This window comes from Zonotrichia albicollis, chromosome 19 (assembly GCF_047830755.1).
Source record: "Zonotrichia albicollis isolate bZonAlb1 chromosome 19, bZonAlb1.hap1, whole genome shotgun sequence".
Taxonomy (NCBI): domain Eukaryota; kingdom Metazoa; phylum Chordata; class Aves; order Passeriformes; family Passerellidae; genus Zonotrichia; species Zonotrichia albicollis.
This window is the reverse complement of record NC_133837.1, coordinates 3,728,903-3,756,731: the sequence shown is the minus strand read 5'-3', so window position 1 is coordinate 3,756,731 and position 27,829 is coordinate 3,728,903. Positions and strand designations below refer to the sequence as shown.

Below are 27,829 nucleotides of genomic sequence, written 5' to 3'. Positions count from 1 at the left end.
GCATCCTGCTCTTTGAGTGGGCTGTGAGGAGCTGTGTCCCAGCTCTGAGGGGAAAGGGGCACTGATGGAGCAGCCAGCAGCAGTGTCACCTGCTGTGTCACCTGCCAGAGAGCAACTCCAAGGAAAGGCATGGATTTGTGCACTTAGCATGTGGCAGTGCCTGCTCCAGGGCTGTGCCTGGGTTTGGGTGACACACCTGGGAGACTGAATGTGCCAAGGAATCGCCCAGAACATTTGGATGATTCTCCATCAGCCCTGGAGCACACCCCTTTGCACAGTAACTGACTATGAGCTGATACCTTCTGGTATCCTTGAGCACACAAGAGGGTTTACAGCAGAGTTTTCTTAGGGTTTCGATTTTTAGGCTTCTTCTTTTTTTTCTTCTTTGCATTTGTGCTCACTTTCCCTCTGGCTATATATATACCCCCCTATATTTATATACCCCTTTTTTTGGTATATAGCTGGGGTTCACGAGCTCTTTCCCAATCTACTGCTTTTCCCAAGGTACATGTTTGTGGCTGGAGGGCAGAAGAAGAATTCAGCCCTTGGTTGGAAGCTCCTGCCATCCCTGTGCTTGCAGCCTGGAGACACCTCAGGTTAGCCAGGGATCCTTGTGGATCCCCAGAGTGTTTTGGTTTATCCCAATAGAACTGTGATTGAGAGTTGTGGTTCCAGCTGACCCACCACCCCAGAGAAATTGATTTGGGATTATTGCCTGTATGAGAGCTGCTTGAGTTGTTGGGGGATTCTCCTCACATCCATCCTGAATCTATTTGGCCCCAGAAGTGCCCCTACAGCAGCTGCCCAGAAGAACAGTTCAGAGTGTGCCCTGCTTGACCCAGGGCACCCATTCCTGGGAACGTGGGAGCAGGAACCAGCAAGAGCACGTAGGAGGAATCCTGGTGTGCCCCCTGGGAACAGACTGGGTGATTAAAAGTGTTTTCTGCCCCTGTGTGTGCGCAGCAGCTTGGGCTCAAACAATGTGTGGAGCCGTAAGAAGGACTGACGTCTGCACTGTTTGCGTCTCTTCTCTGACTTAATTTCAACTGCAGGAGCCACAGAATAATGAGGCTTTTGTTTTAGGAAAGGTAAGGTTTCTAGAGGAAGATTTTATCTTTACCAGATCAACAGTAAAAATAGAACCAGGCCTTTGGAGGGTCAGTTGGGCTTGGGAAGACTCCCAGGCTGGTGAGGGACAGGAGTGACCCAAGTGGAGATGCTGGATCAGTGCAGCCCTCTGAGGGCAGGGGAGGTTGGGCTTTCCCCCATGTCCTACCCAGTTGAGAGGAAGGCTGCTGGCAGACAGGAACACTGGTGTCACACCAGCCAGAGGCACTGGTCCTTGCTGGTTTGGTGATCTGGACTTGGAGGGGAAGGTGGCTGGAAACACGTCAGCCTGGTCTGTAGGGTGGAAAATTGCATCACTCCATTTCAAGTCCCGTGACTTCCATTTATTATTTTTTCTTTGGTGGATGTGCAAACGTCCATGGGAAAAGGCTTGATGGTTTCTGCCACCTCTGCAGTGTTTTTTATTGGAACGATAAACCCTGATGGAACAATGAAGCCTTTATTAGAATGGCTAAACCCTGATTTCTCAGGATGCAAACAGAGCTCAGCTGTGCCAGTTTGACATGCACCCTCCTGTCCTGGCAGAGGGGGCTTTCTCAGGCTCTGCCTGGATGCTGGGTACAGCAGAGAGGCCTGTTTCTACTCCTGCAGCCCAGGACTCGTGCTCTAAAAGCCCCCTCAATCATTCCGTGGTTCGTGGAGAGCTGCAGGCACCCAGAAACCTGAGCCAGGGCCACAGGGTCGGGGTGCAGGGCTGTACTCTAAGCCTCAAAGCACACACAGGCTTGAGGATCCAGCACCAGCAATCCCTTCAAGGTGCTGGAGATCAAACTGGCATCAGCATTGCATTGATTTCTGTGTCATAGGGTCCCTTCAGGAGTTCAGTTACAGTGAAAATCAATAAATAACTTTGCATACAAAAATGTTCATATATTTTTTAAAAAAATCATTATGTATTTAAAAAAAGAAAAAAGAAAAGAAAAAAGAAAAAAGAAAAAAAGAAAAATCTCTTTATTATCCCCCAGACTGTATTGCCCACATCATCTTTATGATTCTTGAGCCCTGATTCAGGAAAGCTGAGAAAAAAAGTGTGCTAGAGCAATCCCATATCAGGGCTAGCCCAGGACCACAGGCACAGCTCTCCTTCCTTGGGAAGAGGAGGCTGCAGGGAAGCTTCCTGGAGAGGAAGGCATGGGCTGGCACAGAGAAGTGTTGAGAGGGCCCATACACATGGGCAATACAGAGAGGAAAGATTAAAATGTTTCCCAAAGCCTTTGGTGGTCACCAGTTTGTTTTTCACATCTCTGCAGGGGAGTGATTTCCGACTGGCCATACGAGGAGGTGAAGTGGTTTCCCTTTCTGTCCTTCCAGGCCTTTGTCAGCCCTTGCACTCTCCAGCTCTCTGTGTGCAGGGAGGCTCTGACTGCCCGAGGGTGCTGAGAACACTCTGGAGAGTCCATCAGTGGCATGGAGTGAACAGGCTTTACAAGGAAGGTGAGTCTCTGTGTGAACCAAGGGTAATCACCACGATCCCACCCTAGATAACTTCCTTTTTAAAAATCTGTTCTCTTTTAAGCTTTAAGAACTTCAGACACACACAGGCACATCCACACACAAGTAGCAAAAATAAAATCTGGACTATGTTTGGATCATCTTCACTGACAGTTCATAAATGCCCCAACACTGCAAGGGGACACGATTCAGGCAGTGTTGGGGACCCCTGGGGACATCTGGGCAGCTCCCAGCCCTGGGGCAGGAAGAAGGTGGATTGCTTGAGGAGGATCTCATCTTCCTTGCAAGGGAGCTCTTTAGGACATGATGTAGACCTCCAGCAAGCTGGCCACGGCGTGCATTCGGTAGAAGATGCCAAAGGGCAGGCAAATGTCCACGATGGCCGGCCACATGGAATCGCCATAGAAGTTCAGTTCTGTGTCATTGTCAAACTGGGGCCGGGCACCGAACGCTGGCATGATCCAGAGCTGTGGGAGGAAATGGGAGAGCAGCACTGTGTGAGAAAGGTGTGTGCTGCATCAGGGGCCTGCAGTCACAGCTTCCCACGAAAGGAGCAAACTCCTAGGCCATGGGTTTCGAGATGTGCTGCCATGTCTCAAGAAAACCCAGACTTCACCCCAGATATTTGTCACTTTACATCCCTTCTTTGGGGGGTGAAGGGAATGGTTTAATATAATTTAATAATGTAATCTATCCCACATGCACAATAAAAATACTGAAACTGATTATTCTCTTGCATCCACCTCCTGTGTCTGATATTCTGGTGGTGACGGGTCTGTTGATCTAGCCTGAAATGTCTTAATTTCAGGGCAGTCACTTTGTTTTTTTAGGGGACAAGGGAATCAGAATTCTGCATTTATAAATATAACTAATGTACTTTCTGTACAGCAGAGGCACATAAAAGACTGCTTTTCCATAGGCCACACCTTTTCCTTCACAGACCCTTCTCCCCTGTGCTTGTAGCCCTCTCCTTCCCCACAAACTCTTCTCCCTGCATGTACTCACTATGATATTGCTCAGCAGCAGGAACATGGAGATCTCCCTCAAGAACTTCCTCCTCCAGTTCATCTTCTTGGGGGCAGTGAGGGACCTGATGAGGTCAGAAGCGTGCATGGCTTCCGTGCCAGCTGCTGCGCTGGCAGCCAAGGTGGTGCCAGTGTCAGGCACCCGCAGGGACACGGCATTGATGTTCACAAAGGTGAGCCCGTAGAGGTCCTTCTGGTGAGACTCGTGCTTGCAGTCCTCCTTGGGGGGCTGCCGGTGGAGGCCCTCGATGATGAAGACGTTCTGGAAGGTGTGCTGGGCGATCATGAGGAGGGCGTAGGTGAGGTTGAGTGCGCTGATAGTGTCCCTTGGCGTGCTGGCCACGATGGCCACAATGGAGTAGTAGGAAATGGCATATTGCCCCAAGGCTGCCCCCATGAGCAGGGCCACATCCAGGGTCCTGGTGGGGTTCTTGTGCCGGTCCATGTCCCTCTTGTCAAACCGGTAGATGACGGAGCCGCCGATGCAGACAAGAGACATCAGGCTCAGACAAACAATGTTGAAGATGTAGTACATGGTGAGTGCTTGGCTCTTCTTGCTGGATTCAGTGCTTGAATTTACCTGCACCTCGTACAGGATGAGGACTCCCAAACCACTCACGAGGATGATGAGGCCCAACATGATGCCTACAAAGAAGGTCCTTCGGAAGAGCCTGAACTTCAGGCGCTGAATGTGGTGGGAGTGGTGGTCTATGAAGCGTCCAACGTTCTTCCACATGACATAGACCATGGCAGAGGCAAAGAGACTGTACTCAATGTTAAAAGGGTACAGCCAAAAGTAGCCATTTTTGAAGATCTGGCAGATTTGGCTGTTGCAATTGCATTCTTCAACTGAGCTGCTTCTCATTCCCACTGAAACAAGACAAAACCAGACAGGTGCCATAGTATTAAAACAAGGAACAACACTTCTCCCTGAAGAATTGGATGTTTGGGGTCAGTGAAAATCAAAACAAAGAACAAAAGAATATGTGACCACTTTAAAAACAAGGACACTTCACCCTCAGCTTTCTTGTGCCCAGGCTCTTTCTTAAAACGTTAACTGTTAGGTTAAATCTTTCTTTTTCCTTCCCTTCTTCAATCCCATCCCATTTGTACATAATCTTCCACCTCTCTGACTCCTGTCTGACAGAGGTTAGGAAATGAACCTCTGACAGAGGTTAGGAAATGAGCATCCATACTTGGCTTTTAACAAATCAGCCCTGACAAAGGTACCTCCAGCTCTAAACAGACCTTCTGAAAAGGGATAAAATCTGACTTGCTAGGGAAAAATTTCTACCTGGTAGGATCTCTCCCTGGACCAGATGGCTTCGCAAAGAGGCAGATTACCTTTCAGAAGCCACCTGAAGATTTCCTCTGTCATGTTTTTCTTCAGCTTTGAATGTGCCTTGTGGACAGACTCATCTGTCACTGCTGACATCCACACAGCCAGGTTTGTAGTCAGCGTCAGCATCAAGCCACATCTGCAGGAGGAGGAGAAGGTTTGTGACATTAAAGCAGTGGCTCTAGCCCATGTTTCTCCCATCCATGATTTGGGACTGTGGCATCTGCCTGAAGTGGTGTGAGGACTCCAATGGCCCTGGCTAGAAATATTGATCCTTTCTTTGCTGCCCTCACTGCCTCTTCCTGTTTTTTGTCAATGCTCATGAGAATTAGCAAGGCTTGATTCGCATTGTTGCTTTTGAAAGAGTTTCTCAATAGTGAATAAATTAAAATATCTGAACTGGTCTCCAGCAGATCCAGTCTTGCAAAAGTGGACAAGATCTCATTTTAGCCTGAGTCTTGCCCACTGCATAGTTATCTTCCCCAGGGAAGAAAAAGTCAACTATGAATCATTATTTAATGATAATTATTTATTTAATACTATCTGCTTTGAGTAATGCTTGTATTCTTTAATTGAATCCCAACCCTGATATATCTACAGGTCATTAACCACAGCTGCTTGAGCTGGGATCTAAGTTTAGCTGGAGATTGAGCAGGTTTCGTTTTGGGCAGCATTAAGGGATTATCCCCTGGTTACACATTAGCTGTATGAGAGAGTACAGAACACCCAGTGGGATTCAAGGAGCAGCTGTGCTCACCTGGTAACGTTCAGGTGCACGTGGATGCAGTCTTTGGCAGAGACCCACAGGAAATATGTCTGCAGGGAAGAGAAAAGGAGTTGTTACTCCCAGCAAAACAAGAAAGCAAAGGACCCCTCTGAAGGAGGGATCTCCCTGCAGAGCCGAGAACAAGCTGGAGCCTCTTTTGCTTGGGTCCATCTGGGCTCAGCCTCACAACTCATGATGCTGGCCCTCTGCTGGAGGTTCTTTGCTCTCACTGCCATTGCTCTGCCCATGGCCAATCCTTGTTCTGTCTAAATTGTCCCTCTCTGATCTCTTCCCTCCTTGGCATTGTCCCAGAGCAGGGGGTCCTCTCTGTGGCCCCTCAAACTGCAAGGTAGCCCCTGCCTTGATTGCCCTTCTCCCCCTCTGTTCTTCATGGGCAAGGAGGCCTGGCTGGCTGGGGGCTTTTCAGAGTTTGTGACAAAAATGCCAACAAGTTTAAATCGCTGCCATAGAGTGAGTTGAGTTGCCATAGATGGAAGCTGTTGGAGGGAGAAGATGTGGGCTGGGTGGGGGCTGAGTTAAGGCCTTGCATTTGCTGTGGGGGGCAGTTGAACTAAATCCAAGAGATCAGAGCTCCTTCCACTGGTGCCTGTGTCTCTCTACCGCTGCCCAAGACAGAGCACAACCATCTCACCTGGACCACCACAAATATTGCCTGCACAATGGGGTAGATGATTTTGATTGCAGACAGGCAGCTGTAGAAGCTCGAGTAATATCCTATTTTGAACACATCCATGACAAGGCTGAAAATGGCAAATAGGATCAGGCCTCCTGTTGGGGAACAAAATTATCTGTGGTTGGACAGATGTGTGCACATGGGCTAATGCAGATGGATGAGAGGAAGAAGAGGAAATGTTGTCATGAAGAGGCTTGGCTTCTACTGATGTTTTTCCTCTCCCAGCACCCAAATTATCTTGACAGCAACAAAATCATACAATAATTTTAGCTGGAACTGATTTTCAATCAGCCTGGTATGCTGGGGCTAACAGCTCTTGCAAAAGCAGCAGAAGAGATCCTGGTGTAAGTTGCCAAGAGCCTTTGTGGATTCAGGGAGACCTGGCAGTGAATCCAGTGCAAGGACCAGCAGATGACCTGAGGCAGGGCATGGCGCCATGCCCCAGTCCATCAGCAGGAAGAGGTTGTGCCCAGATCTTTGCTGCTTCCCTTGTAATAACAGATGCTCCCAGGAACTGTCCATCTCTAGCACTAGAGAAGGGCAGGATTTAGGGACTGGAATTTGTATCTCCCCTCCAGCCCCAGCACCTACCTCTCAGCCAGATAGGCCCGGCATGGGAGTCCTTGCCCAGGATGGCACCGGGGCACCGGGAGGTGCCGGCGAGGTAGAAGATGATCCAGATGATGACAATCAGCATCATGACTGTCAGCAGGAAGAAGACGTCGTAGTCGTGCACGGCGATCTTCTCGAAAGCGCCGCTGCTCACCAGCGTGCAGGCCAGCAGGGCCAGGTGCACGGCCAGCAGGATGGAGAACATGCGGCCACCCTTCTTCCACACTTCCTTGGAGGCAGGAGTGGAGGGCGGCTGGTGGCTGAAGGACGCGCTCTGGCTCAAAGCCAGGCCGGCTTTGTCGTCCTTGTGCCCGCAGCCCATGCTGCAGGGGAGGTGTCCGAGCTCGCTGTCCTTCTGCCCGGGCTCCTCGGTCATGGCTCAGCCAAGGCTCTGCCTGAGGGTCAGAGCTGTTAAGAAGAGAGGCCCGTGAGTGAGAGGTGCATTTGGAACAGCCCAGGACACGTGATGAGCAGCACAGGATGTATTGCAGAGACAGGGAGTGCAAGAAGAAGTGTGAGCTGATTTTTAAACTTTCCCTTTCCTGGTTCCCTGACGACTTTTTTACTTCAGATGCTCTTGCTCGGGAAGATCCCAGGTCCGTTTAATGACGTGTCACACCACATTTACGTGTTTATTGATGTGAGAATTGGAAAAGCACCAAAAAGCGCTCACAGGATCAAATACCCTGGGGCAAACAGCCAGTGTGGTTTAAATTCTAAATGTCACACACTAAATATTCTGAGAAATTGTTATACTTCCTTGCTGAAGAACAGGCCTCCAAAAGGTAAGAGACCCCCGAAAATTTTTGGACTATCACATCATAATTTGTAGCAGTTCCTGCAGGAAGGGTGTGAAATACTTGAGTTGTCACGCCCACTAAAGCCCCTTGCCTGTGCCAAGTTTGGCATTTCATTCATTCTCAGTGAAAAGCCTGAAATAAAGTGAATCAACCATTCAAACAAAGCCATTCCACCAACCTGTTTTGCTGCCTGGGATCCAAATCTCTGCTCCTGCCAGGCTGAGAAGTTTCCCTGTTGCTGCAGCTTGGTCAGTTGAAGAATTTATACCTGTTGGGACGTCTCTGTGATTTATACCATATCTGGAGCTGACAGCAGGGCTTTGTGGGCTTCTCAGAGAAACTCATGTGATCCATTTTGTGCAATAGCTGATTTTGGGGAAGCTGGAAAGAGATGAGGAGATAAGGGTTATTTACCTAGCAAGAGCATGAGTTGACAACACCACTAAGCATGGCATGGACTGCTCGGTCACAGGGTCATGGCCACCACAGAGCAAGGCCACCCCACCAAATCCATCTCCCTACATGCATGAGGTCTCTTCCCCTGAGAGGAGATGGTTTAGGTGATGAACTTGTCTTTGGTGATGATTTTGTGCTTGGCTTTCCGCTCACTGGAGCAGAATAAACACTGTGCCCCACCCTGTGCTATTCAAATCAGTCCACTCCATGCCTCGAAGGTTCTTGAGGAAAAGGAAGAAATTTGCATTTGTACCTGTTCAGTGCCACAGTAACTTAATCCTTTCCCAGCTATGCTGTCATCAACGAGGAAGGTTTAGCACTAGAGAAGGGCAGGATTTGGAGACTGGGATTTGTGGTCTCCTTTGCTGACGCAGTGCCTTTGATCTTTCAGGGTAGGATAACCTTCCTCAGGACCTTAATTCCTGTCCTTCCAAGGAGTAACCATGTCATAAACCACAGGGCAGGGATGATTCAAACCTTTGTCTGGTAAGGGAAGTTTCTGCTCAAGGTCCCTTTCACCCAGTTATGTTTTGTGCGGGAGCTGTAGGAGTCCCATGGCAGTTCTGGGTGGACGGGGACAAGTTTTAGTCCTTGAGATGCCTCATTTGGAGATGTCTCTGCTGCTTTCCCCCTTCAGGGCAAGCACAGAGCTGGGGCCATTTGCTGTGTGTTTTCTCAGTCCCGTTCCTGCCTGCTTGTGTCCTTCTTGGCCCAGTGCAGGACAGCAAACTGGACTGTGATGGGGAAGGAGAGCTCCGGATGCACTGCCCAGCCCAGGGCCAGCCCCTGTGTCCCTGCCCTGCTGCCACCAGCTGCACCAGCTCTGCCCTGCCGGGCCTCTGCTGAGCCATGGGGATTCCTTTTGGGGTGAGTGGCTGATCTCCTCTCAGCCTGCAGCCTTTCCCAGGGCAAGCCCAGGCCTCCCACAAGTAAATCCCAGCTGATCGTGATGTTTTGCAGAGGCCAAAGGTTCAGAAGCCCCTCGGGCTAAAGGCGCTGGTTTACCGTGCTTCTTTTGTCCTTCCCAGCCAGCAATAGAGGAAAGAGTGTTCTCTGCCTCGGGCAATGCTCCCAGTCCCCCCGGCAGCCACCGTACAACGCAACAAATTTAATTAGTAACAATACAAGAATCATGAAATAACGTCGGTAATGAATTGCAGACGTTACTGTGCTGCTTTTCACCGCAAGGATCCCAGCATCAAAAGCCTCAGTGGCTACTGCATCCCATCAGGCCTTGCCCAGGGAGGCTGAGCTGGTGCAAATGAACCTGTTGAGGTGAGCAAACCCCGCAGGCTCTGGCTCTGATGCACTTCCAGGTGTCCTCAGGCTGATGCTGTGTCAGCCACCCAGGGATTAATCACTGCAGCTTGCGTGGGTGCACCTGGCACTGCTTTAGGGCCACCCTCCTGTCTTGGAGCATTTTTTTTTTCCCTTACAAAAATAAGCTGCCTTTCTCATTTCCTTCCTCTCTGCTCATTCCCTCCAAGCCCCCCTGATGATGTCTTACACTCTTTCCCCAGTTTTCGACTCTCCTCCCATTTCTCACCCATCCGATGGCTCTGTCCACCCTCTCCAAGCCCTGTGCCTGTCCCAGGGCCATAGTGACACACACAGAGTCCCGCCCTGGAGATCTCCTTTCCCAGGGTCAGGGCATTACAGGTAAAATGAACAAGAGAGTAGCAGGAAATTCCTCCTCCACGTCAGCATGTCCCAGGGGATACAGAAATCCACCGATTCACCCTTGGGTGTAATGTATTGGGCCAGCTTCGTGCTTCTGCCAACACCCAGGCTTGGCTCCATCTTTCGGACAGCAGAGGGTGCCCGGGAACCGGGAACGCTGCGCTGGAGACGCTTCCTGGGGCTGTCCAACTCCCCCAGGGTTCACCAGCCGGGAATTCTGTGTCAGCATAAAAGACACCAGAGGCCGGACACTGCACCCACTGCACATCGCAGTGAAGTACCCAGTTACACACAGGGTTTGGGGGGGTTTAAGTCTCCAGAGAGGGAAAAGAGACGAGAAAGGGAATGTTTCCGGCCCTTACGAGTTTCCTTGGTTTATCAGATTCCTGTTGCACAGTTTGTTGTGCAGTTCCTTGGGAAGCAGAATTCTGTGGGTATGGGCAGGGTAGACTGGGGGGATAGGGATGATGACTGGGTCTGCTGTTGTCTTCCTAGTGACACTAGGGAGAGATATAAATAAATAAATAAATGTTTGGTGTTTTGCTTTGGGGTTTGTTTTGATTTTGGTTTTGTTTTGTTTTAAGTGAGGAAAAGCTGAGTTGTGAACACCCCTGGTATTACTCTGAAATCAGTCACCAAGCTGCTCTCAGTCAACTCCACACAGAGCAGGATTATCCATCCAGGTCCCCGCTCTGACAGGGCTGTGAGTGGAGGCCGTGGGGGTTTGTGCTCTTCTGACCCCCTCTTCCTCCTGTGGCTACTGCTGCCCCTTGCTTGAGATAGGGTAGCTGTGGAACAGGGGCATATTGGGCAGGATAAACCCAGCAGCCTGTCTGACAGCCTGCTCTGCTCCGAGGACACATAAACCCGGTGAATCGCTGCTGTGTGACCCGCGCTGAGCCCAGCAGAGCGATGCTGCTTAATTGGAGCTTTTAATGTGCCGTGGAGCTGGTGCGCGTTCCAAGGAGCCGCCGGGCCGGAGGATGCTTAGGACCCAGGGGAAGCGCTGTGGAGCCCGCCTGGCTGGGCTCGGAGCCGCTCCTGCCTCCCGGCCAGGACTTCTCAGGTGTCCCGGTGCGCGGAGCTGTGCGAGGCCAGCGCGGCCCTCCCGGCAGCTGCCCCTGCCCCAGCCCGTGCCCATGCTCCGGGCCCCCTGGGCACCCATGTGCTGGCGCGGGCACCCCTTGGCACCATGAATGACCAGTACCACCGAGCCGCCCGGGACGGCTACCTGGACCTGCTGAAGGAAGCCACCAAGAAGGACCTGAACTCGCCCGATGAGGATGGCATGACCCCGACCCTATGGGCCGCCTACCACGGCAACCTGGACGCGCTGCGCCTCATTGTCAGCAGAGGGTGAGTGCTGCCCAGGGACCAGGGGAGCTGGGACCCCCTTCTTCCCCCTCTCTGCTCGCACGTCAGTGTGCCCCACAACATCATGGCTTCTCTCTGTAAGACCCCTACCCCTGTCCTCCCTGCTGTTACTTTTCTTTGTTTGTGGTGCTTTGAATCTAACCCAACACTCCTGATAACTGCTCTGTGTTTTCCCAGCTCCTCTGACCCTCTAAGTGCTCCTGCCTCCAGCCTGCTTGCAGCACCGTGGGCAGGGATGAGTTCACCTTTCCAAGTGCTTTGTAATCTTTTATGGCTCCCGTAAGGATAAACACATTGTGTTGCTGATGTGTAAAAAGGCCTTTTAAGTGAGGAGGTAGAGAAAATAACTGCTCCCTCTGTCCCAAGAATGCTTGCAGAGGGATGTATGCAGTGCCAGCTGGCAGTGCCTGGCACTTGTCTGTTTTACCCAGAGCAGAGTCTCAGTATGTGACCCCTGGGCAGCTTGTTGTACACTTGGAGCCCGGGAAATTCAGGTTTTCCAAGAGCAAATTTCTTTAAGCCCAGTCTCCCCCACAGGGCCTGCTCCATACTGGTCTGTGTCTCTCTGTATCTCACCCTGGGCTGCCAAATCTTTAAGAGTTTCTGGCTTCCTAAATGTGGACATGGTGGAGAAGTGGGAGTGGGAATAAGAGGACTTGTCAGACTGGAGGGATTTACACCTTGGTGTTGGGGGAACCACACAAGGTCTGTGCTAAAGCAAGACCTGCCATTCCTAGCTCCCTCTGGGGCAGTCTGTGACTCTCCAGTTCCTATTAAACCCCCAAACACACAGCCCAGTGCTGCCTTCTGCTCCAGCAGCTCTTCTGAGCACCTCTTTTAAAGATGGAGTGGCTTCTGCCTTGTGTTGAGAGATTGGTGATGCTGATTTTGATTTTTGTATTTCTAATATTGTGGGATGATACTGAGGTCAGCGGCCTGGATGGACATCACACCTCCTTGGAAGGGCTTGACTTCTCCACGTTGGGCTTGGTGGGCCTGTCAGCTGCCATGCAGGGATTTGTTGTCCACCCTGGGCTGTGTTAGAGCTCTTGTACCTGACCAGCCACATCTCCACTGCACCTGTTCCTGTGCTTTTGCCTTTTCCTGATATTCTGGTTTGCTTGTTCAAAACATTCAGCCAGAACCTCAGCTGTGCTCACAGGCAGAGCTCCTCCATCCATTGTTGTCCTTTCATTGTAAATAATTTCCTTTTGGATCCTGAACTGAAGGCTGTGTACAGAGTGGCTTTGAGAAGTCATGATGCAGTAGAAGTGTGTTCAGAAAAAGATTATTTCTGGGTCCGGAAGGGAGAGAGCAAGACAGTGCTCCAAGTGGAGCATCCTGAGAGGGTCTGGGCTGAGAGCCCTGTGATGCTTCCCTGGCTGGGGCTCTGTGACTCCCTGTGTACTCCAGGAAAGGCTGTGCTCAGCAAAAACCTGTCCAGGGCTCCTGTCAGGACAGGAATTGCTAGCCAGGGTCAGAGGGACATGGGAGGAATGCTCAGGGGATGAGAGCCTGAAGTTAAAAATGGTTCCAAAGACTCTGATGGCAAAAAAGTCAACGTGGAAGGCCCAAGCAGTGGTTGAATGCCCCTCCAGAAAGGCAAAGCCTTTTGGACTGACTTTATAATCTCTTTACATCACTGTACCTCCTCATATTGCTCATCTCCATCACAGGGCACCCTGCAGCACCACTGCCTGCCCTGCCAACCCCCATCTAAGCCAGCAGTTTCTGCCTCTCCACAAAGCCCAAGGGAAGCTTTTGTAAACTCACATTGGATTAAAAGGTCCTTGTGGGCTCAAATCGTGTTCCAGTGCAGCTTGGCTGCTGTTTAATTAACAACCTAATATACATTTGTTCCTGACAAGGAAAATAGCCTGGCAAAAGCCCAGTGCCCTTTACATGATGGATGGTGGAGCAAGGTGTGTGGCTGTGGGACTGCAGGATGTGTTTGCATTTGTGCATTCATCTCCATGTGTCAGATCCTTGCCCAGGGCCACAGAGATACCAGTAAAGTGCTTGGCATGGAGGCAGGCACAGCCCTGCTCCTTGGAGCTGGCTGTGGGTCTGCCAAAGGCAGGAAAGCCCCAGCCTGGGGACAAGGGTGCCAGAGAGGTGGAATTGTGCAAGACCCAGCAGAGCCTGAGGGCAGACCCTGTAGTTTTCTGCCAGTGCCCAGGATGATGTGCCACAGTATTTAAGCTTTGTTCAGAGATGAAACTTAATGCTGTGTTATATGTGTTACTATTACACCTGCACTATAACCACTGTTAACCACTGAGGCAAAGGGAGAGCCCCTGAGCATCCCAAAATGTCAGAGAATTGCTCTCTGGCCTCTGCTGCCAAAATATTCCTCCTGTGGTTCAGAGAGCCCTGCACTACCAGGTGGGAGTGTGGGACTATGGGATGGAGCAGCATCTGGGGGAGTGGAGGCTTTGGGGCTGGGCTGGCTCCATGCAGGGATGGGGTGGGAAGCATCTCCAGGGCCTGAGGGGGCTGGTGAGCCTCCATCTGGGTGGCACAGGGATGTCAGAGCACACAGGATGATGGGGAGTCCTGGGACAGCAAGAAACACCAGAATCTCCTTGCCAGTGCTGGGCAGTGCCCAAACAAGATGGGACATTGAGTGCTATGAAATGCCCTTTGAGGGTGGCCAGAGGGACCCTGAGAAAGCAGGGCTGTGGGAGGGGGCTCCTGGGGGCCAAAATCATGGCTCTAATGGTCGTGCCAGGCTGATGGACACATGTAGGCTCTGTCATCAGTGAAGGAGCCTCATCCACATGTGTTCAGCAGATTGTGGTGTCAGGCTGGACAAGGAGGGGGGAAGAAATCCTTTGGTAGGTCCTTGAGGGAAGCTTGTTGCCCCAACCCACATGGAAGGGGTAATGAAATAGGCTGGTGATGTGTCTGTGCCTCTGTGTACCCTTTGCAACAGACAGAGAGAGGGTTTGGGATGGAGGGATCAGCAGTGGCTCATCCTTCTTGTTTGCCACACAAAAAGCCTTTTTCTTCCTCCTGGCTGGGCTCCAGTGAGGAAAACAAACTCAATTAACATGATGGCTGGGAAGAGGCAGGCAGGCTGGCATTTAGCATTGCAGCTTTTCAGACACAGTAATTCTTCAGTGTGGTTCATTAGGCACTGCTGTGGCAGTGGCAGGCACCAGTCCAGCTCCAGTTATAGGCAGGTCTGGGGGCCTTGGCTGGGATCAGCCAGGACGTGCTTGCAGTGGACAGCAGGAGAAGTGAGGATGTGTCTGCAGATCCTCGCTCAGCAGAGCTGGTTCCCATTTCCCCTTCTTACAGAAACAGGGGGCACAGATACTTTGGATGTCAGTGGCAGAGGGGACAGGTGGCTCAGCCATGGTTTGGGGCTGACAGTGGCTCCTGACATCAGCCAGGCTGCTCGAGGGCATCACATCGGCCCTCAGGGCAGGGCTGCAGCGGAGCTGGCAGCAAAGGCACCTGAAGGGGATGTGAGGGTGCTGTGAGGGCGATGTGAGGGTGCTGTGAGGGTGATGTGAGGGTGCTGTGAGGGTGATGTGAGGGTGATGTGACGGTGATGTGAGGGTGATGTGACAGTGATGTGAGGGTGATGTGAGGGTGATGTGAGGGTGATGTGACGGTGATATGAGGGTGGTGTGAAGCTGATGTGAGGGTGATGTGAGGCTAATGTGAGGGTGATGTGAGGGTGATGTGCACCCTCTGCACCCACAGGGCTGGAGGCCGCGTGGGAGCCGGGGCAGCCTGGCTGTGTTGGTGGGGACCTTCCCAGGGTGAGGACCTGCCGGGAAGGTGAAGGAGCAGGGTGGGGCTCTGTTGCAGCTTCGTGGCTTCCGGCACCTGAGCTGGCTGCTGGCAGTGAGGGTGAGCCCTGGGCACGTTGGGGTGCTGAACCAGGAGACGTGGCCCCGGCCACTGCCCCAGCACGAGCAGCACTGGACAGGAGCTGCCAGCCTGGCTTTCTGCTGGGACAAGAGGCAGAGAGCCCTGGCACGACCCTCATCTACAGCATCTCTGCTGGATTTTGGGGGATTTGAGCCTGGAGGACAACTGAATCCTCAGGCTACCACTACCTGGGGAAAACTTGGTGTACAAGACCCAAAGCTCTGCTCAGAGCCCAGAACCTCATCTTTTCTGCTCTTTTCTAGGCTTTGCTTGGGTCATTGCCCTGACTGACTATGCTGAAGGTAGTGAGGGATTGTTTCTCAAGCCATAAATTATTTTTTTCACTCTTCCTTTATCCAAAACCATTTTATGGGAGCAGAGACACTCTGCACCCAGTTGGCTCCTGGTCTGAGGGCCCGATACCTCACACACACCCATGAGCCAAGGGTGAGCCAGCCCTTTGCTATCAGAGGAACTTCACACATGCGGCCAGGGAAGAGCATATGTAAGTGCCCTTGGATTCCCCAGCTAATTGGAATCCTATGGGAGAAGCAGAGGGGAAAAACCAGCAGGAAGGGAGTGAGCATGCATGTCATGGTGCAAACACAGTGACTCAAGAGATGCACATGTCCACATAAGGGGCCCAATTAACAGTGTTTTAATAATGATTATTACAGGAGTTGACTAAGTGCTCAAAAACGCTTTGAAGCTGAGAAGTGCTGCACTTTACACCTGTTATTAAAATATGTTCCCACTTAGTGGACCCTGCAGTCAGCATCTCCTCATGTGCAGCACCCCGGAGGTGAAGTTTTGCTCAGACAGACACCTGCCAGAGGGAGAGCCTCATGTTTATTATCTGAGTTGAATCAAACATCCCTACTTTGCAAGTCACCGTTCTTCTTTCCTTCTGATGCATTTTTAGCGCCTGCGGCAGACATTTACAGGGCAGAGGACCTGGGATATCTAATTTTGCTCTAATACTCTTCTTTCTAGGCAGTGGAAATGACCAGGGAAAGCTGGTTTTGATGTTCTTTCCCCCCTCTCTCTCAGGAAAGTAGACTTTCACATATGAGACCCCCAAGAGCTCCCTGGCTTTGCCCTCTGCCCCCTGAACCAGACAGACCTGAGAACAGGCTCCAAAAGGTACTTGATGGATTGAGCATCCACACACTTAATTTAGGGGGCAAGACTGTGAGTCCACTGCTCAGTCACTGTCCACACCATGAGTCCACAGACACACCAGGACCCTTGGGGTGCCCGGGCTCACCTGCCCACCATGCCAGGCACACAAGTGCCCTTTCAGAGCACACAAAACAAACCAACAGCCCTTCACACACTGGAGTCTCTCCACCAGCACCAGCAGTTCCATGTGGAACAGGTTCACTGGCTCTTTAAATCCAGCTCCATCAATAATTTACTCCTCTCTTGCAATTCATCAAATATTTATCCTCCCCATGCATTTCCCAGCCTGGACATGTCACTATGAGGGTGGAAGCAAGGGCTGGGGAATTACTGCTCCTGGAAACTCGGCATTGCCAGAGTACTATCAGATCCCTTCTCTCCTTTTCTTGGCTTCATGGCTCCTCAGGCCTGATCTCCTGCCTTCCCCCTCTTCATCACCCATCTTTGAAACCTTTTTCTCCTTCTATAAGAGATGTCAAAGGCTGTGGCTCAAAAGTCCTGAAGGGTTTGTGGTTTTTTTGGCCTTACAGAGTTTCAAACCTATTGATTAACTTGCTGAATTTGCCAATGAGCTCAAGGTTGTACTTAGTATGTTTCTGTAAATTTAATGAAAACATGTTTATGATGGAGTTTGCTGTTCATGCTCCCACAGAGAAAGCTGAGTGCACCTCATAGCAGCTTTCAGGGAGTGAAGTTGGGAAGTTCATGCTCTGGGTGCAAATAATCTCCAGCTTAACCTCTGGACAGGCTTTATTGCTTTTCTAAAGCCTAATGATTGCAAACGTGGCATTACACTGACTGGGCAGTTCCTCTCTGTCTCTGCTGCTCCTTGGACAGTGTTCCAGGCAGGCAGTGGGGTCCCTGTGTGGGGATGAATGTGCTGGATGAGGCTGTTTCTGGGGTTTGGGCGTTTGCATAAAGTGAAGAAGGTGCAAAGCAGGAGGGTAAAGAAGTCCCTCTGCTCCTGTGGTCCCCTGCTCCTTCCCTGGAGAAGTTTTTGGACTCTTTGAAGTCAGAGAAGCCATAGCTCAGAGCACATGGGATTTGGGAGAGGGTTCTGGGCTCTGCTGCTCCCAGCTCTTGTCAACACAGACCCTAAAGCAGTGAGGAGTTAAGTAACCTTTGCTGAAGGTCTGAAGTGTGCATTTAAGGAGTTGGACCTGATGATATTGGTGGGTCACTTTCAGTTCTCTATGATTTGCTTTCTGCACTCCTGGTGTCACCATGGACTGAGGTCTGTGTGGAGAAGGAGCAGTGCTGGGCTCCCCTGGAGCTCTCTGAAAGGGTGGTGTGGGAAGAGGCAGGAGCTGTGCTGAGCCAGAGCTCTGCCAGAGCCCTGCTGCCCACGAGGAGCTGCTCCTGAGGGTGGTGGAGCTGCCCAGCCTTAATAAAAGGCTTTGCCATATCCATGTGCACGGAGGGAGAGCGCTCTGTTGACAGATACTGCTGCTGGCTGCATATCATTAGCACAGCTCGGAGAGGGCTGGGCCAGCAGGGGTGTGAACTCTCTCTCGTTTCACCTGAGCACAAATACAGAGGAATGTCAGACTTCCTTTGGATCCCAGGTTTGTGTTTGTCCTGGCACAGGGGGCAGGAGATGCAGGCAGGGGGTTGTGTCCTGCCAGCAGCTCGCTGGGGCAGGGGCTGGCACAGTGTGAATGGAGATGCCACTGGCAGTGTCCAGCTCCTGAGGAGTGCAGAAACCTAATCTGCACTTTCTCTGAAACTGGATTCTCTGGATGTGCTAATACCAGCGTGCTTCCAGCTGTGCTATCGAGACCAAGCATGGTACAGCAAAATCTCCCTCAAAACCCCAATGCCAGAGCCAATGACAGCAAAATCACTCTTATCCTCTCATGCCAACGTTCGTCTTTGTGCCACACATTTCCCCAGGTGCCAAGGAACAGCTGGGTGGGAAGGCACAGCAGCTGGGGGGTTTCAGAACCATTGCTGAGGATGGATATTTCATGGTGGGATCCCAAGGTGTCCTACCCAGGATGTGGCATACAGAGAGGCATTTGGCATGCCCCCCACAGAGGCTGAATGAAGCCAAGTTCTGAAGACAGATTCTGACTAGAATTAAATAGGATATTTGAAATTTTACTACAAGCTTAAGGTCTGAGATGGCATTAGACCCGTTGTCTCAGTTCTGGGCTATTCAGAACCTGACTTGCCTTTCTCAGAAGTTGGTTTGATGTGGGAACACATTTTTGTTGAGACGTAAATCCAAGTCACATTGCCACAGCCTTGCACGTGGGCATGTGATTCCATGTCAGTAGTACACCCCTCCAGAAGACCCCTCTAAAATTAAGTTGCAGGAACCTTAGGTGCATAGCTTGATATTTCAAGCAAGGAGGCAGCAGTTCATGGTGCTGATTTGCCCCTGCACAGCTGGGAATGTCTCAGTGAGGTCTGTCATCAATCCCTGCATGCTAACCAGTTGATTTTCTTGCTGCCTAGGGGTGATCCAGACAAATGTGACATCTGGGGGAACACCCCCCTCCACCTGGCAGCAGCCAACGGCCACCTGAACTGCCTCTCCTTCCTCATCTCCTTTGGGGCCAACATCTGGTGCCTGGACAATGACTACCACACCCCGCTGGACATGGCAGCCATGAAGGGGCACATGGAGTGTGTGCGGTACCTGGACTCGATTGCTGCCAAGCAGAGCAACCTCAACCCCAAGCTGGTGAGCAAACTGAAGGACAAGGCCTTTCGGGATGCAGAGAGGAGGATTAAGGACTGTGTGAAGCTGCAGAAGAAGCACCACGAAAGGATGGAGAAACGGTACAGAAAGGAGATGTCAGATAATTCGGATACTATGAGCTTTTCCAGCTATTCCAGCAGCACCTTAAGCAAGAAGTTCCAGCACATGTCTATGGTGACTTCCCTGCCATATTCACAAGCCACCATCCATGGCACAGCCAAGGGAAAGACGAAAATACAAAAGAAGCTAGAGAAGAAGAAGCAGGTGGACGGGACATTCAAGATCTACGAGGATGGCAGGAAAAGCGTGCGGTCTCTGTCTGGCCTGCAGCTGGGCAACGATGTCATGTTTGTGAAGCAGGGCACGTACGCCAGCCCGAAGGAGTGGACGCGCCGCAACATCCGCGACATGTTCCTCACGGACGAAGACACCGTCTCCCGTGCCATAAGCGACCCAGGTTTGCACATGGACTCGGCCCACTCCGAGGTCAGCACCGACTCCGGACACGACTCCTTGTTCAACCGCCCCGGGCTGGGCACCATGGTGTTCCGGCGCAACTACGTCAGCAGCGGGCTCTTCGGCATCGGCCGCGAGGACGGCGCCGCGCCGGGCGAGGACGGCGCCGACGGGATGGGCGTCAGACTGCGGAGCCGCCTGCAGCGCTCGCCAAGTCTCAACGACAGCATTGGCAGTGCCAACAGCCTGCAGGAGAGGAGCGCCGAGGAGCTACCCTGGGATGAGGTGGAGCTGGGCTTAGACGATGACGACGAACCGGACACCAGCCCCTTGGAAACTTTTCTGGCTTCCCTGCACATGTTTGAATTCATCTCCATCCTGAAGAAGGAAAAGATTGACTTGGAGGCCCTCATGCTGTGCTCAGACCATGACCTGAAGAGCATCAATATCCCTTTGGGCCCCAGGAAGAAGATCGTGGATGCCATCCAGAGGAGACGACAAACGCTGGAGAAGCCAGATGTCATTGTAGACACTGAACTGTAAGTGGGAGATGGGGTGTCTGAGGGGTTAAACCCTTCAGCAGGTGCAGATGTGGATAATGTAAGGTCTTGTTTTCAACCTGCTTTGGAAGAGTAGGAGTCCAGGTAACCTCAGCACTTCTGAGTGTGGGCAAATTCCTGCTCGTGTGGAAAGGATGAGAGTTTGGAGAGGTGGCAATAGTGTTAGTTCATTACTCAACAACCTTAATGTAACTGGGCAGGACGTGAAGCCCTTGTTTCATAACCCATTTGAGTGCAGACTGCTTTGTGGTCTGATGCTTCTCAGTCCATGTAGCTGAGATTTTCAACCACGCTCAGGCTTGTATTGACTCTTCACCTTTTGAAGACATTAGGAAATCAACTGCAATTCCTGGTGGGAGCAGGCTGATGGCAGTGCCAGGTGGCTTTGGGAATCCTTCCCCAAATGCTTTAGACCTTACTCAGGCCTCTGGAGATTGCATATCTGGGTTGGAGTTGTTGCTGTTTTATGGTGTCTCCAGGGTTTGGTTGTAGGGTTAAAGGACTGTGTACCTGTCAGAGAGGAGAAGGGAAGGCCACATGCACTGACACCCCAAATCACTGTTTTGTTTGGGCTTCCCAGCCTTCAGATATCTGTGTGCTGCTTTTACAGCCTTTCAGTACAGCTTGTTCTTGGATCCTCATGGTCCTGATAGATTTTTCTCTTTTCCTTTGCAGATAGCAGCAGCATCTTTTTTTTTTTTTTTTTTTTTTAAATGCTCAAGAAACAAACCCAGTTCTAAGTTGCCAGAAAACACAAGCCAGAGACTCCCTTTCTGGGGCAGCTGAAAGCTACAGCCATCCCCACCAGTCCCACAGGACTGCTCCCTGCCTCTGCTCCCTGTCTGTGCAATGCTCCTGGGCAGCTCCTGGCACGGAGGGATGACAGCTGAGATTGGACCAGGCAGCTCCAACCTGCCAACCTTCAAGGGACCATGGTCTCCCACTCGCTGGAGGAAGGAGTGAGCTGCACAGATGGCTGGGACACTGCTGTCACAGGCTGTGAGACCACACCAAGCCATGAACAGAAGGAGATAACGTGGTATTTTCAAAGGGACACAAAATAAATAATTACAATCTATTCTTCCCTGAGCAAGTGGTTGTTTTGGGGTTTGGGCTTGAGGAGCAGAGGGTTTGGGAATTCTGCTCTCTCTCCTGGTTCTCCTTTGGTGAGAAGCATCATCCTGTCTGGTGCTGTGCTTTTGGAAGGGAGTTCTGATGGCCATGGTGTCAGTTTGAGATGTGCCAGCTGTGACTTTAGCCAGCTGGTGCCCAGCAGGTCTGTGAGTCTGCTCTGTGCTGTTTTGAGGGCAAAATCAAGAATGAAGATGGTGCTTCAAACATGTTGGTAGTTGCCTTCCAGTGTCAAATGGTTATTTCACAGACCAGTGTTTCTGTCCCATCTCTCCAGGGCACTGAGCTGTGACAGCAGTCTGTGTGCAAGGGACCTTGTCTCTGGAATCCAGCAATCTCCCAGGACTGAGCACAGCACCAAGCTGCAGCCCAGAGTCTCTTCTGAGCATCCCTGATGCATCAGTGCTCCAAGCACAGCTCTGAACCACAGTGTCAGGTGTTTCCACAGACCCATCCCAATGAACAGTGCACCCCCAGCTCCACTGCACCATTTTAGGTGTGATCTATGGATGGTTCCTGGGTTGCAGGAGTTTCTGGGGTGCAGCAGCAGGATGGGCAGCGACATATTCCACCGAGGGAGAGTCAGCAGCCTGTGACATGGGGGATTGGCAAAGTGCCTGTTCAGGCTGTGATGCAGACTGTCAGATCAGAAAAATGCTGCACACGTTACTGGCCTTGCTTATCCACTTCATCTCAGGGATGCAAAGGATAAGGAATGACCTGTGTGTGCTCATCCCAGGCCAGGCTGGGATTTGGACCACACTTAGTCCCTTTGGAACTGCAGAGGCCGTGGTTATGCTGGTTGGAAGATGGGGATTTGTTTGGTGTGAAGCAGCTGTGCTGCTCCCTGTCTGTGCTTGCCCTGGGTGTGGGTGTAGGGGAGGAAAATTACCCTTTGCAAGTCAGAAATACTCAGGCATTTCTCTGCCCTGCTGCTCCCCAATGGCTGAATCCCCACCAGGAGAGTGTGGGGTCCCAGCCTCAAGCCACTGCACACAGAGATGCTCTGGCATCCCCTAAACACCATCACTGCACCGAGGGTCTGAGATCTTTCTGCACAGATGTAAACTTATTTGGCTTTTTAAAGCATTTTTTAAAACATAACAGTGCATTTATGTGTGGAACTGCAAGTTCTGAATAACTCTTGGCTCAATGTACAGGCAAAAGGGCTCAGATGTGCTGAGTCAGTGAGTTCTCCACGAAGGCTGCACTGCCCCGGCCCCAGCTCTGTTTTCTTTGGTCCCTTTCCAAAGCCCGGGGCTGGTGTCCCAGCAGGGACAGCGATGGCTTGGCTGATGCCACAGCTCCCTCTGCCGGGACCAGGCCTGGGAGAGCAGGACAGGGCCCGCAGCCCGCTGGGATCCCCTGTGCCAGCAGCCCCTGCACCCTCGGGACAGTTCGAGGCTGTGATCACTAAATTCACCCTGCTCCTCATGCACATCTGAGCCTCATCCAAGGCCTCTGCCCCTTCTCTGGGTAACTGCCAGAGCATCAGTGCCCACCATGAACCAGTCCCCAGCCCCAGTTTCCCCGGGGATGGATTGTGCCTTTGGGTCTGTGCAGGGTGCAGGAGGGGAGTGATTTGCCATGGCTCACTCCATTGCCACTCCCATGCAATGGCAACCAGTTTATCCCAGCAGATGACAAAGAGAAGTGGATCTATTGGCTTGGCACCCACTGGAGACTTTAGCAGGCCAGGCACTGGGATGTGGATGGAGGGTATTTCAGAGGTCTAGGCACCTGGGGTGTGCCCACTCCCTGACTTTTGCTGTTTTGCTTAGGAGCACCCAGGCAGTTGCTGATGTTGAGCTGATGCAGGCAGAGATCCTTTCTCCCAACTTGTCTTTCCTTCAAAGGGCCAGTGAAAGGTTTGGTGACATGACAGCACCCAAGTGCCATGGGACATGTCCCTGCATAGCTAAGACCAAGCCCAGAAATGCCACTTGGGATCACCAAGCCCTGAGATCAATGTCATCACCTCTGTAACACAGGGAAAAACCAAAACAGCTGGGGCATCAATGCAGTGTGGCACTGAGATGGGCTCTGTGGGATGAGGAGAGTGGTCTGTGGACTTAAGGGGGCTGTCATTGACCCCAAAATCTCCAGAACAAGCACCTGCATTTGGATCTCATGCATGTTCTTTGTCTCAAGGTTGGGTCCATGGTTTTCAACCAAGTTTGTCCCACAAAATGTGGGGCCACAGCCCTTGCAAGACACAACATCCAAAGCTCTAGCCAAAAAGATGTTTCCTGCATTCCAAGCCCCCCATCCAGCTGGGTTGCACCATCCCACTGGGCTCATGATGGAGCATGAGATGGGAACGTGGCTGTCCCCAGGTTCTCAGAGCTCAGCTTGCCCTGTGGCTGCTCTGCCCATCAGAGCTTCCACGGGGGAACCTCACAGTGCTCATTACACTCCACGACCGAGAACAACAAGCTCCTCTTGGAGAGGGTGCTTGTGAAAGCAGGGTGGAGGCCAGGGCTGGCACACCCTGGAGAACACCCTTAAATACCCTCCCAAACAGAAACCCAGGCAGGCAGCAGGTTTCCCCGGCCCACTGCTGCCAAGGAGCAAACACTGTCCCTGTGGCACCGGAGCTGTCAGACACAGGGCAGGTCCTGCAGTGCACGGCAGCAAGTGCCCATCGGGGAACCAGAGATGCTGGGGATGGTTGTCCTGTAACCTCCCAAGCCACAAACCCCAAACCACCCTGTGTCTGTGTGAAATGGGGCTTCCCAGCAAAACCAGTCCCCTGGGTTTAGCTTGGACACGTGTTTCCTTGTCCCTGACAGTGTTGGAGGTGGTGTGTAGGGAGTGGAGAAAGGCCAATGGGCCATGCCAGTGGTCCAGGCATGCCTTGGACACTTCATCCTTGAGCTGGACAGCCCCAGCTCCTCCACTGAAGGAGCATTGCTCACTAAAGTGATGCTGATTCCCAGGCCCTGCCTTTATCCCCAGGCAGCTGCTGCAAGGGGGGATATGTTTGCACTCATTAGCACTCAGATGCTGATCTGGAGTGGGGAGAGAGCAGGGGAGGTTTTTGGGCAAGACTGAGCTCATGCAGAGGTGTTGTTGATGTGGGCTTGCAGGATTGCAGCATTGCAGCATTTCTGCTTGGCTGCTGGGTACCACTGCTGGCCCGTGGGGACGGGGCTGCTCCTCCAGGCTTCTGGCAGCACCTGGATGGCACGAGTGCTCGGCCTTGCCATGTGGGGCTGACATGGGAACTGAGAAAGGACACCAACCACAGGACACCAGACAGCTCCTACAGGCAGAGAGGCCCAGGGGGAGGCATTTCACTTGGGCTGGAGCATCTTGCCCTCAGCCCTGCCTGGTGCTCCTCTTCCCCAGGCTCGCCCAGAGTTGGTGACAGCCATGGTGCCCACACCAGAGGGTGACTCTGGGGTCTAGGACCTGCCAGGCCAGCATGGGCCATTTCACCCCACTTGCTTAACTATTTCCTGCCCATCCCACCAGGGATTCACTTCCTGGCCCAGCAGCTGAGTAATGCATGGCTACAGGACAGAGGCAAGGGGATTGTTGCAGAGCACCTCCTGCATGCTCTGGATTTGCTGAGCCTTGCATGGTGACCCCTGGCAGCCCAGCACAGGGATGGATACAGCACTGATATGGCCTGGGTTGGATGCAGCACCTCACAGGGGCCTTGCAACTGCTTTTGGGAGTCTGCATGGCTATTCCCAAAACCAAAGTGCCCCAAAAGGCAGGAGCATGGACACAGCTCAGCATGTCTTCCCAGTGACAGTTGCTGAGTGAACTGGGAAAGTGGGAGAAGCTGAGGGCCATTTTATTTAAATTCTGACTTAAGAATTTACAGAATTTATTCTGAATTCAGAATTAACAGGGAAAATAATTTTCTACATTTCATAAATTCATAAATTTTCTACTTAATGCAATTTATAAGTACTAGCAAAATGTCAAGCAATGCCATGGATTCTGACACCAGTTTTTTCAGGCTGGTGTGAACTCCCTGGTACCCATTGTCCTTGTACCCATCATCCTGGCTTGCTCCCAAGAAGGAGCATAGAGCCCCACTTGCAGATAGCACTGAGCATGCCAGGGGGGAGCCAGGGCAGAGAAAGGTGTGAGGCACCACCAGTGCCCTGGGCCCGCTCTGGATCCATCCCAATGGCCACTGACAGCACAGCTGGGAAAAGTATGCTTGGAGCACACCTGAGCATTCCAGGTCATCACCCAGGACATCATCCCCAGCTGCTGAACATGCCTGGTCCCCTGTGAGAGCCAGGCTCTGGCACAGCCCTGAAACCAGCACTGAGGATGGACTCACAGGAACACTGCTCCAGGGAAACTGAAACTGGCAACTATTTTAGGAGGACTTGACTTGAGCCCAGTGGTGGAGCTGGCTCTGTGCCACTCCACGTGCTGGGGTGAGAACTCTGAGCAGTCAGGCACAGCCCCAGCACCACAACATCCCCTGGGTGAACAGAGGGTCAGCTCAGCGGGGACATGTGGGTCCCAGGGGTGATGGATCAGCTCAGCGGGGACATGTGGGTCCCAGGGGTGATGGCAGGTGGGGAACCCTCAGAAGCTGGGACAACACCAGCAGTGGCTCCTGAGCAGTGCTGGTAGCTGTGACCGTGCTGTACCTGGGGCAAACACCTACGCTGCAGGACTGATGCTCTGGATGACCTATGGATGCTGCTCTGCACACTCTGCTGGGGGAAAAGGCACTGAGGGGGCTGTGGGACCCTTGGCTGGTGTGGGGCCCGGCCAATGACTGTCACTGCATGTACTGTGGCACTGCCTGCCCAGGCACCAGGGGTCCCTGCTCACAGACCCTGAGCTCCGGGGTGGCTCTGAGGGCTGTGCTGACTCCAGCTTTCATCATTATCCCTCACTTTATTGGAATGACAGAGACAACGTTCCTGCTGCTCCTGATCACTAAGCTTTAAAGTTTCAGATGGTACTTTGACAACAACTATATCTTCCTGTTGCAGGACTCCAAGCTCTAACACATCAGCACTCTACACAGCCAACCGAGGCACCCAGCCCAGAAAGTCCTGGTGGGACCAGGAGCAGCCATCACCAAAGGAGACACCTGGGTGAAGGCTGGGCCACCCAGCTCCCCATGGAACTGCACTGGCTGGAGCAGCAAGGGCAGGGCTGCCAGGGTGGCATCCAGCCCAGAAACCACCTAAACCCAGACAGTGAGCAAGCATGGATGGAATTTCCAAGGGTCCCATCTCCTCTCTGTTGAGGCTGCAGCCACCACTGCCCGGGCAGAGGCAGCAGCAGGCTCAGCACTACTCTGGTCCAAGGACGGGCTCTGCCCTCGCAGGAGGCGCCGGCGACAGATCTGTCTGCCACAACATCCCTTTGTTCCCATCCATTATCTCTAGCCCAGGAAACAGCGAAACTGGGCAGGCATGACCATGCCCAAGCAGAGCCTGGGACCCTCGCCCATGCTCACCCCCCAGGACACTGCCCTGGGCTCTCTGGCTGTTTTGGAAATGCAGCCGTGTCTGGGATGGCCAGACTCGACACATCCCCATCCCTGGAGTGCAGTGCCATCAGCTGTGGGCAGTGCTGGTGACCAGGGTAGAGGAATGTGTGGGAATTCCAGAATGCCAAAAGGCCTGAACAGGGCAGAAGGCGGATTCTGGAAGCCAGCCTGGTGCTGCCTTTTATGTCTGAAAACCCCACAGCCTGGTCCTTCTCCACAGCCACCCACAGCCCCTGAGCTTGGCACTGAGGCTCGGCTGACCCGGGCTGGCTGCAGCTCACAGCACCGGAGCCAGATGGGGATGCCACCCCCAAACCTTTCTACATCCCTGGCGCTGCAGACCTCCCATACCAACACCCCTTATTTCAGCAACTTGACCCCACTAGTGTTTTGGAGCAGACTTCCCGGGGCAGGGGGATCCCCTGGGGTCCCACGAGGCCTGGGAAGGCTGAGCAGCACGGAGGAGGGATGGGGAGCTGCACAGGGCATCCATGACCCCATGGGAGCCGCTACCTGCAGAGGAGCAGCGAGCCCAGCCCTCGGCCCCGCTCAATAACCGAGCTAACGAGAGCCGCTGTCAACAAGTCCGCGCTCCCCAGGCGGCGCAGGAAGGACGGGGACCCGGGAGGAGAAACCTGTTTCACTGACCTTGCTCCATCACCGCCTTCTGGCTGCGCCGGGGGCGTTGGGGGCTGCGGCGGGGGGCGAGCGGCCCCTCAGGGGCACGGCGAGGAGCAGAAGGAGGAGGAGGAGGAGGAGGAGCGGGGCCGGGGCCGCATCGCCGGGGCCGCGTCGGGCGGGAGAGGGCGAGCCCCGCTGGGTCGGTGCCGGCGCTCGGCGCTGCTCGCTGCCTGCGGAGCCTCGCTCCACCCCTCCCCGCTAATAAAGCCTCCGCCGGTCCCTCCTTTGCCACTGACTCACGGGCTGACCCAGCCCCGTCCCCGAAGTGCCCCGCACTTCCATTTTCTGACCTACAAAGCCCGGCTCGTCCCCGCCGCTCTCCTGCTGCTTTACATAACAGCGCCCGGCTCCGAGCTCAGCCCCGCGGCCCCGGGACGCTCTCCAGGGATGCCCGAGGGGCGCTGTCCGGGCTCGGTGGG

At 52.8% G+C, this 27,829-nt stretch overlaps 2 protein-coding genes across 3 annotated transcripts; one reads left to right on the top strand and one right to left on the bottom strand.

The window, feature by feature from the left end:
* Positions 1-1,469: 1,469 nt before the first annotated feature.
* On the bottom strand, positions 1,470-27,829 carry OTOP2 (otopetrin 2). Its single transcript, XM_005495594.4, has 8 exons — positions 27,378-27,829; positions 7,995-8,197; positions 6,996-7,424; positions 6,363-6,499; positions 5,702-5,760; positions 4,950-5,083; positions 3,586-4,475; positions 1,470-3,047 (listed from the first exon to the last, which is right to left on the bottom strand). The coding sequence occupies exons 3-8, from the start codon at positions 7,390-7,392 to the stop codon at positions 2,877-2,879; spliced, it is 1,788 nt and encodes a 595-aa protein (XP_005495651.1). The 5' UTR covers positions 7,393-7,424; positions 7,995-8,197; positions 27,378-27,829; the 3' UTR covers positions 1,470-2,876.
* USH1G (USH1 protein network component sans) lies at positions 10,621-21,370 on the top strand. Of its 2 annotated transcripts, XM_014273154.3 has the most exons (3): positions 10,621-11,308; positions 18,854-20,095; positions 20,792-21,370. In XM_014273154.3, the coding sequence occupies exons 1-3, from the start codon at positions 11,145-11,147 to the stop codon at positions 20,793-20,795; spliced, it is 1,410 nt and encodes a 469-aa protein (XP_014128629.2). In that variant the 5' UTR covers positions 10,621-11,144; the 3' UTR covers positions 20,796-21,370. The 2 variants fall into 2 exon arrangements, with proteins under 2 accessions (XP_014128629.2, XP_005495650.2); XM_005495593.4 differs by lacking the exon at positions 20,792-21,370 and having other exon boundaries at positions 18,854-20,689.

Bases quoted from the DNA above. Each gene is read 5' to 3' on its own strand.
- USH1G (XM_014273154.3), top strand. From the start codon at position 11,145: ATGAATGACCAGTACCACCGAGCCGCCCGGGACGGCTACCTGGACCTG. The intron at 11,309-18,853 runs GTGAGTGCTGCC...CTTGCTGCCTAG, and splicing joins CGCCTCATTGTCAGCAGAGG to GGGTGATCCAGACAAATGTG.
- OTOP2 (XM_005495594.4), bottom strand. From the start codon at position 7,392: ATGACCGAGGAGCCCGGGCAGAAGGACAGCGAGCTCGGACACCTCCCC. The intron at 4,476-4,949 runs GTAATCTGCCTC...GTCTTGTTTCAG, and splicing joins CTTCAGGTGGCTTCTGAAAG to TGGGAATGAGAAGCAGCTCA. The intron at 3,048-3,585 runs GTGAGTACATGC...TTCCTCCCACAG, and splicing joins TGCTGCTGAGCAATATCATA to CTCTGGATCATGCCAGCGTT.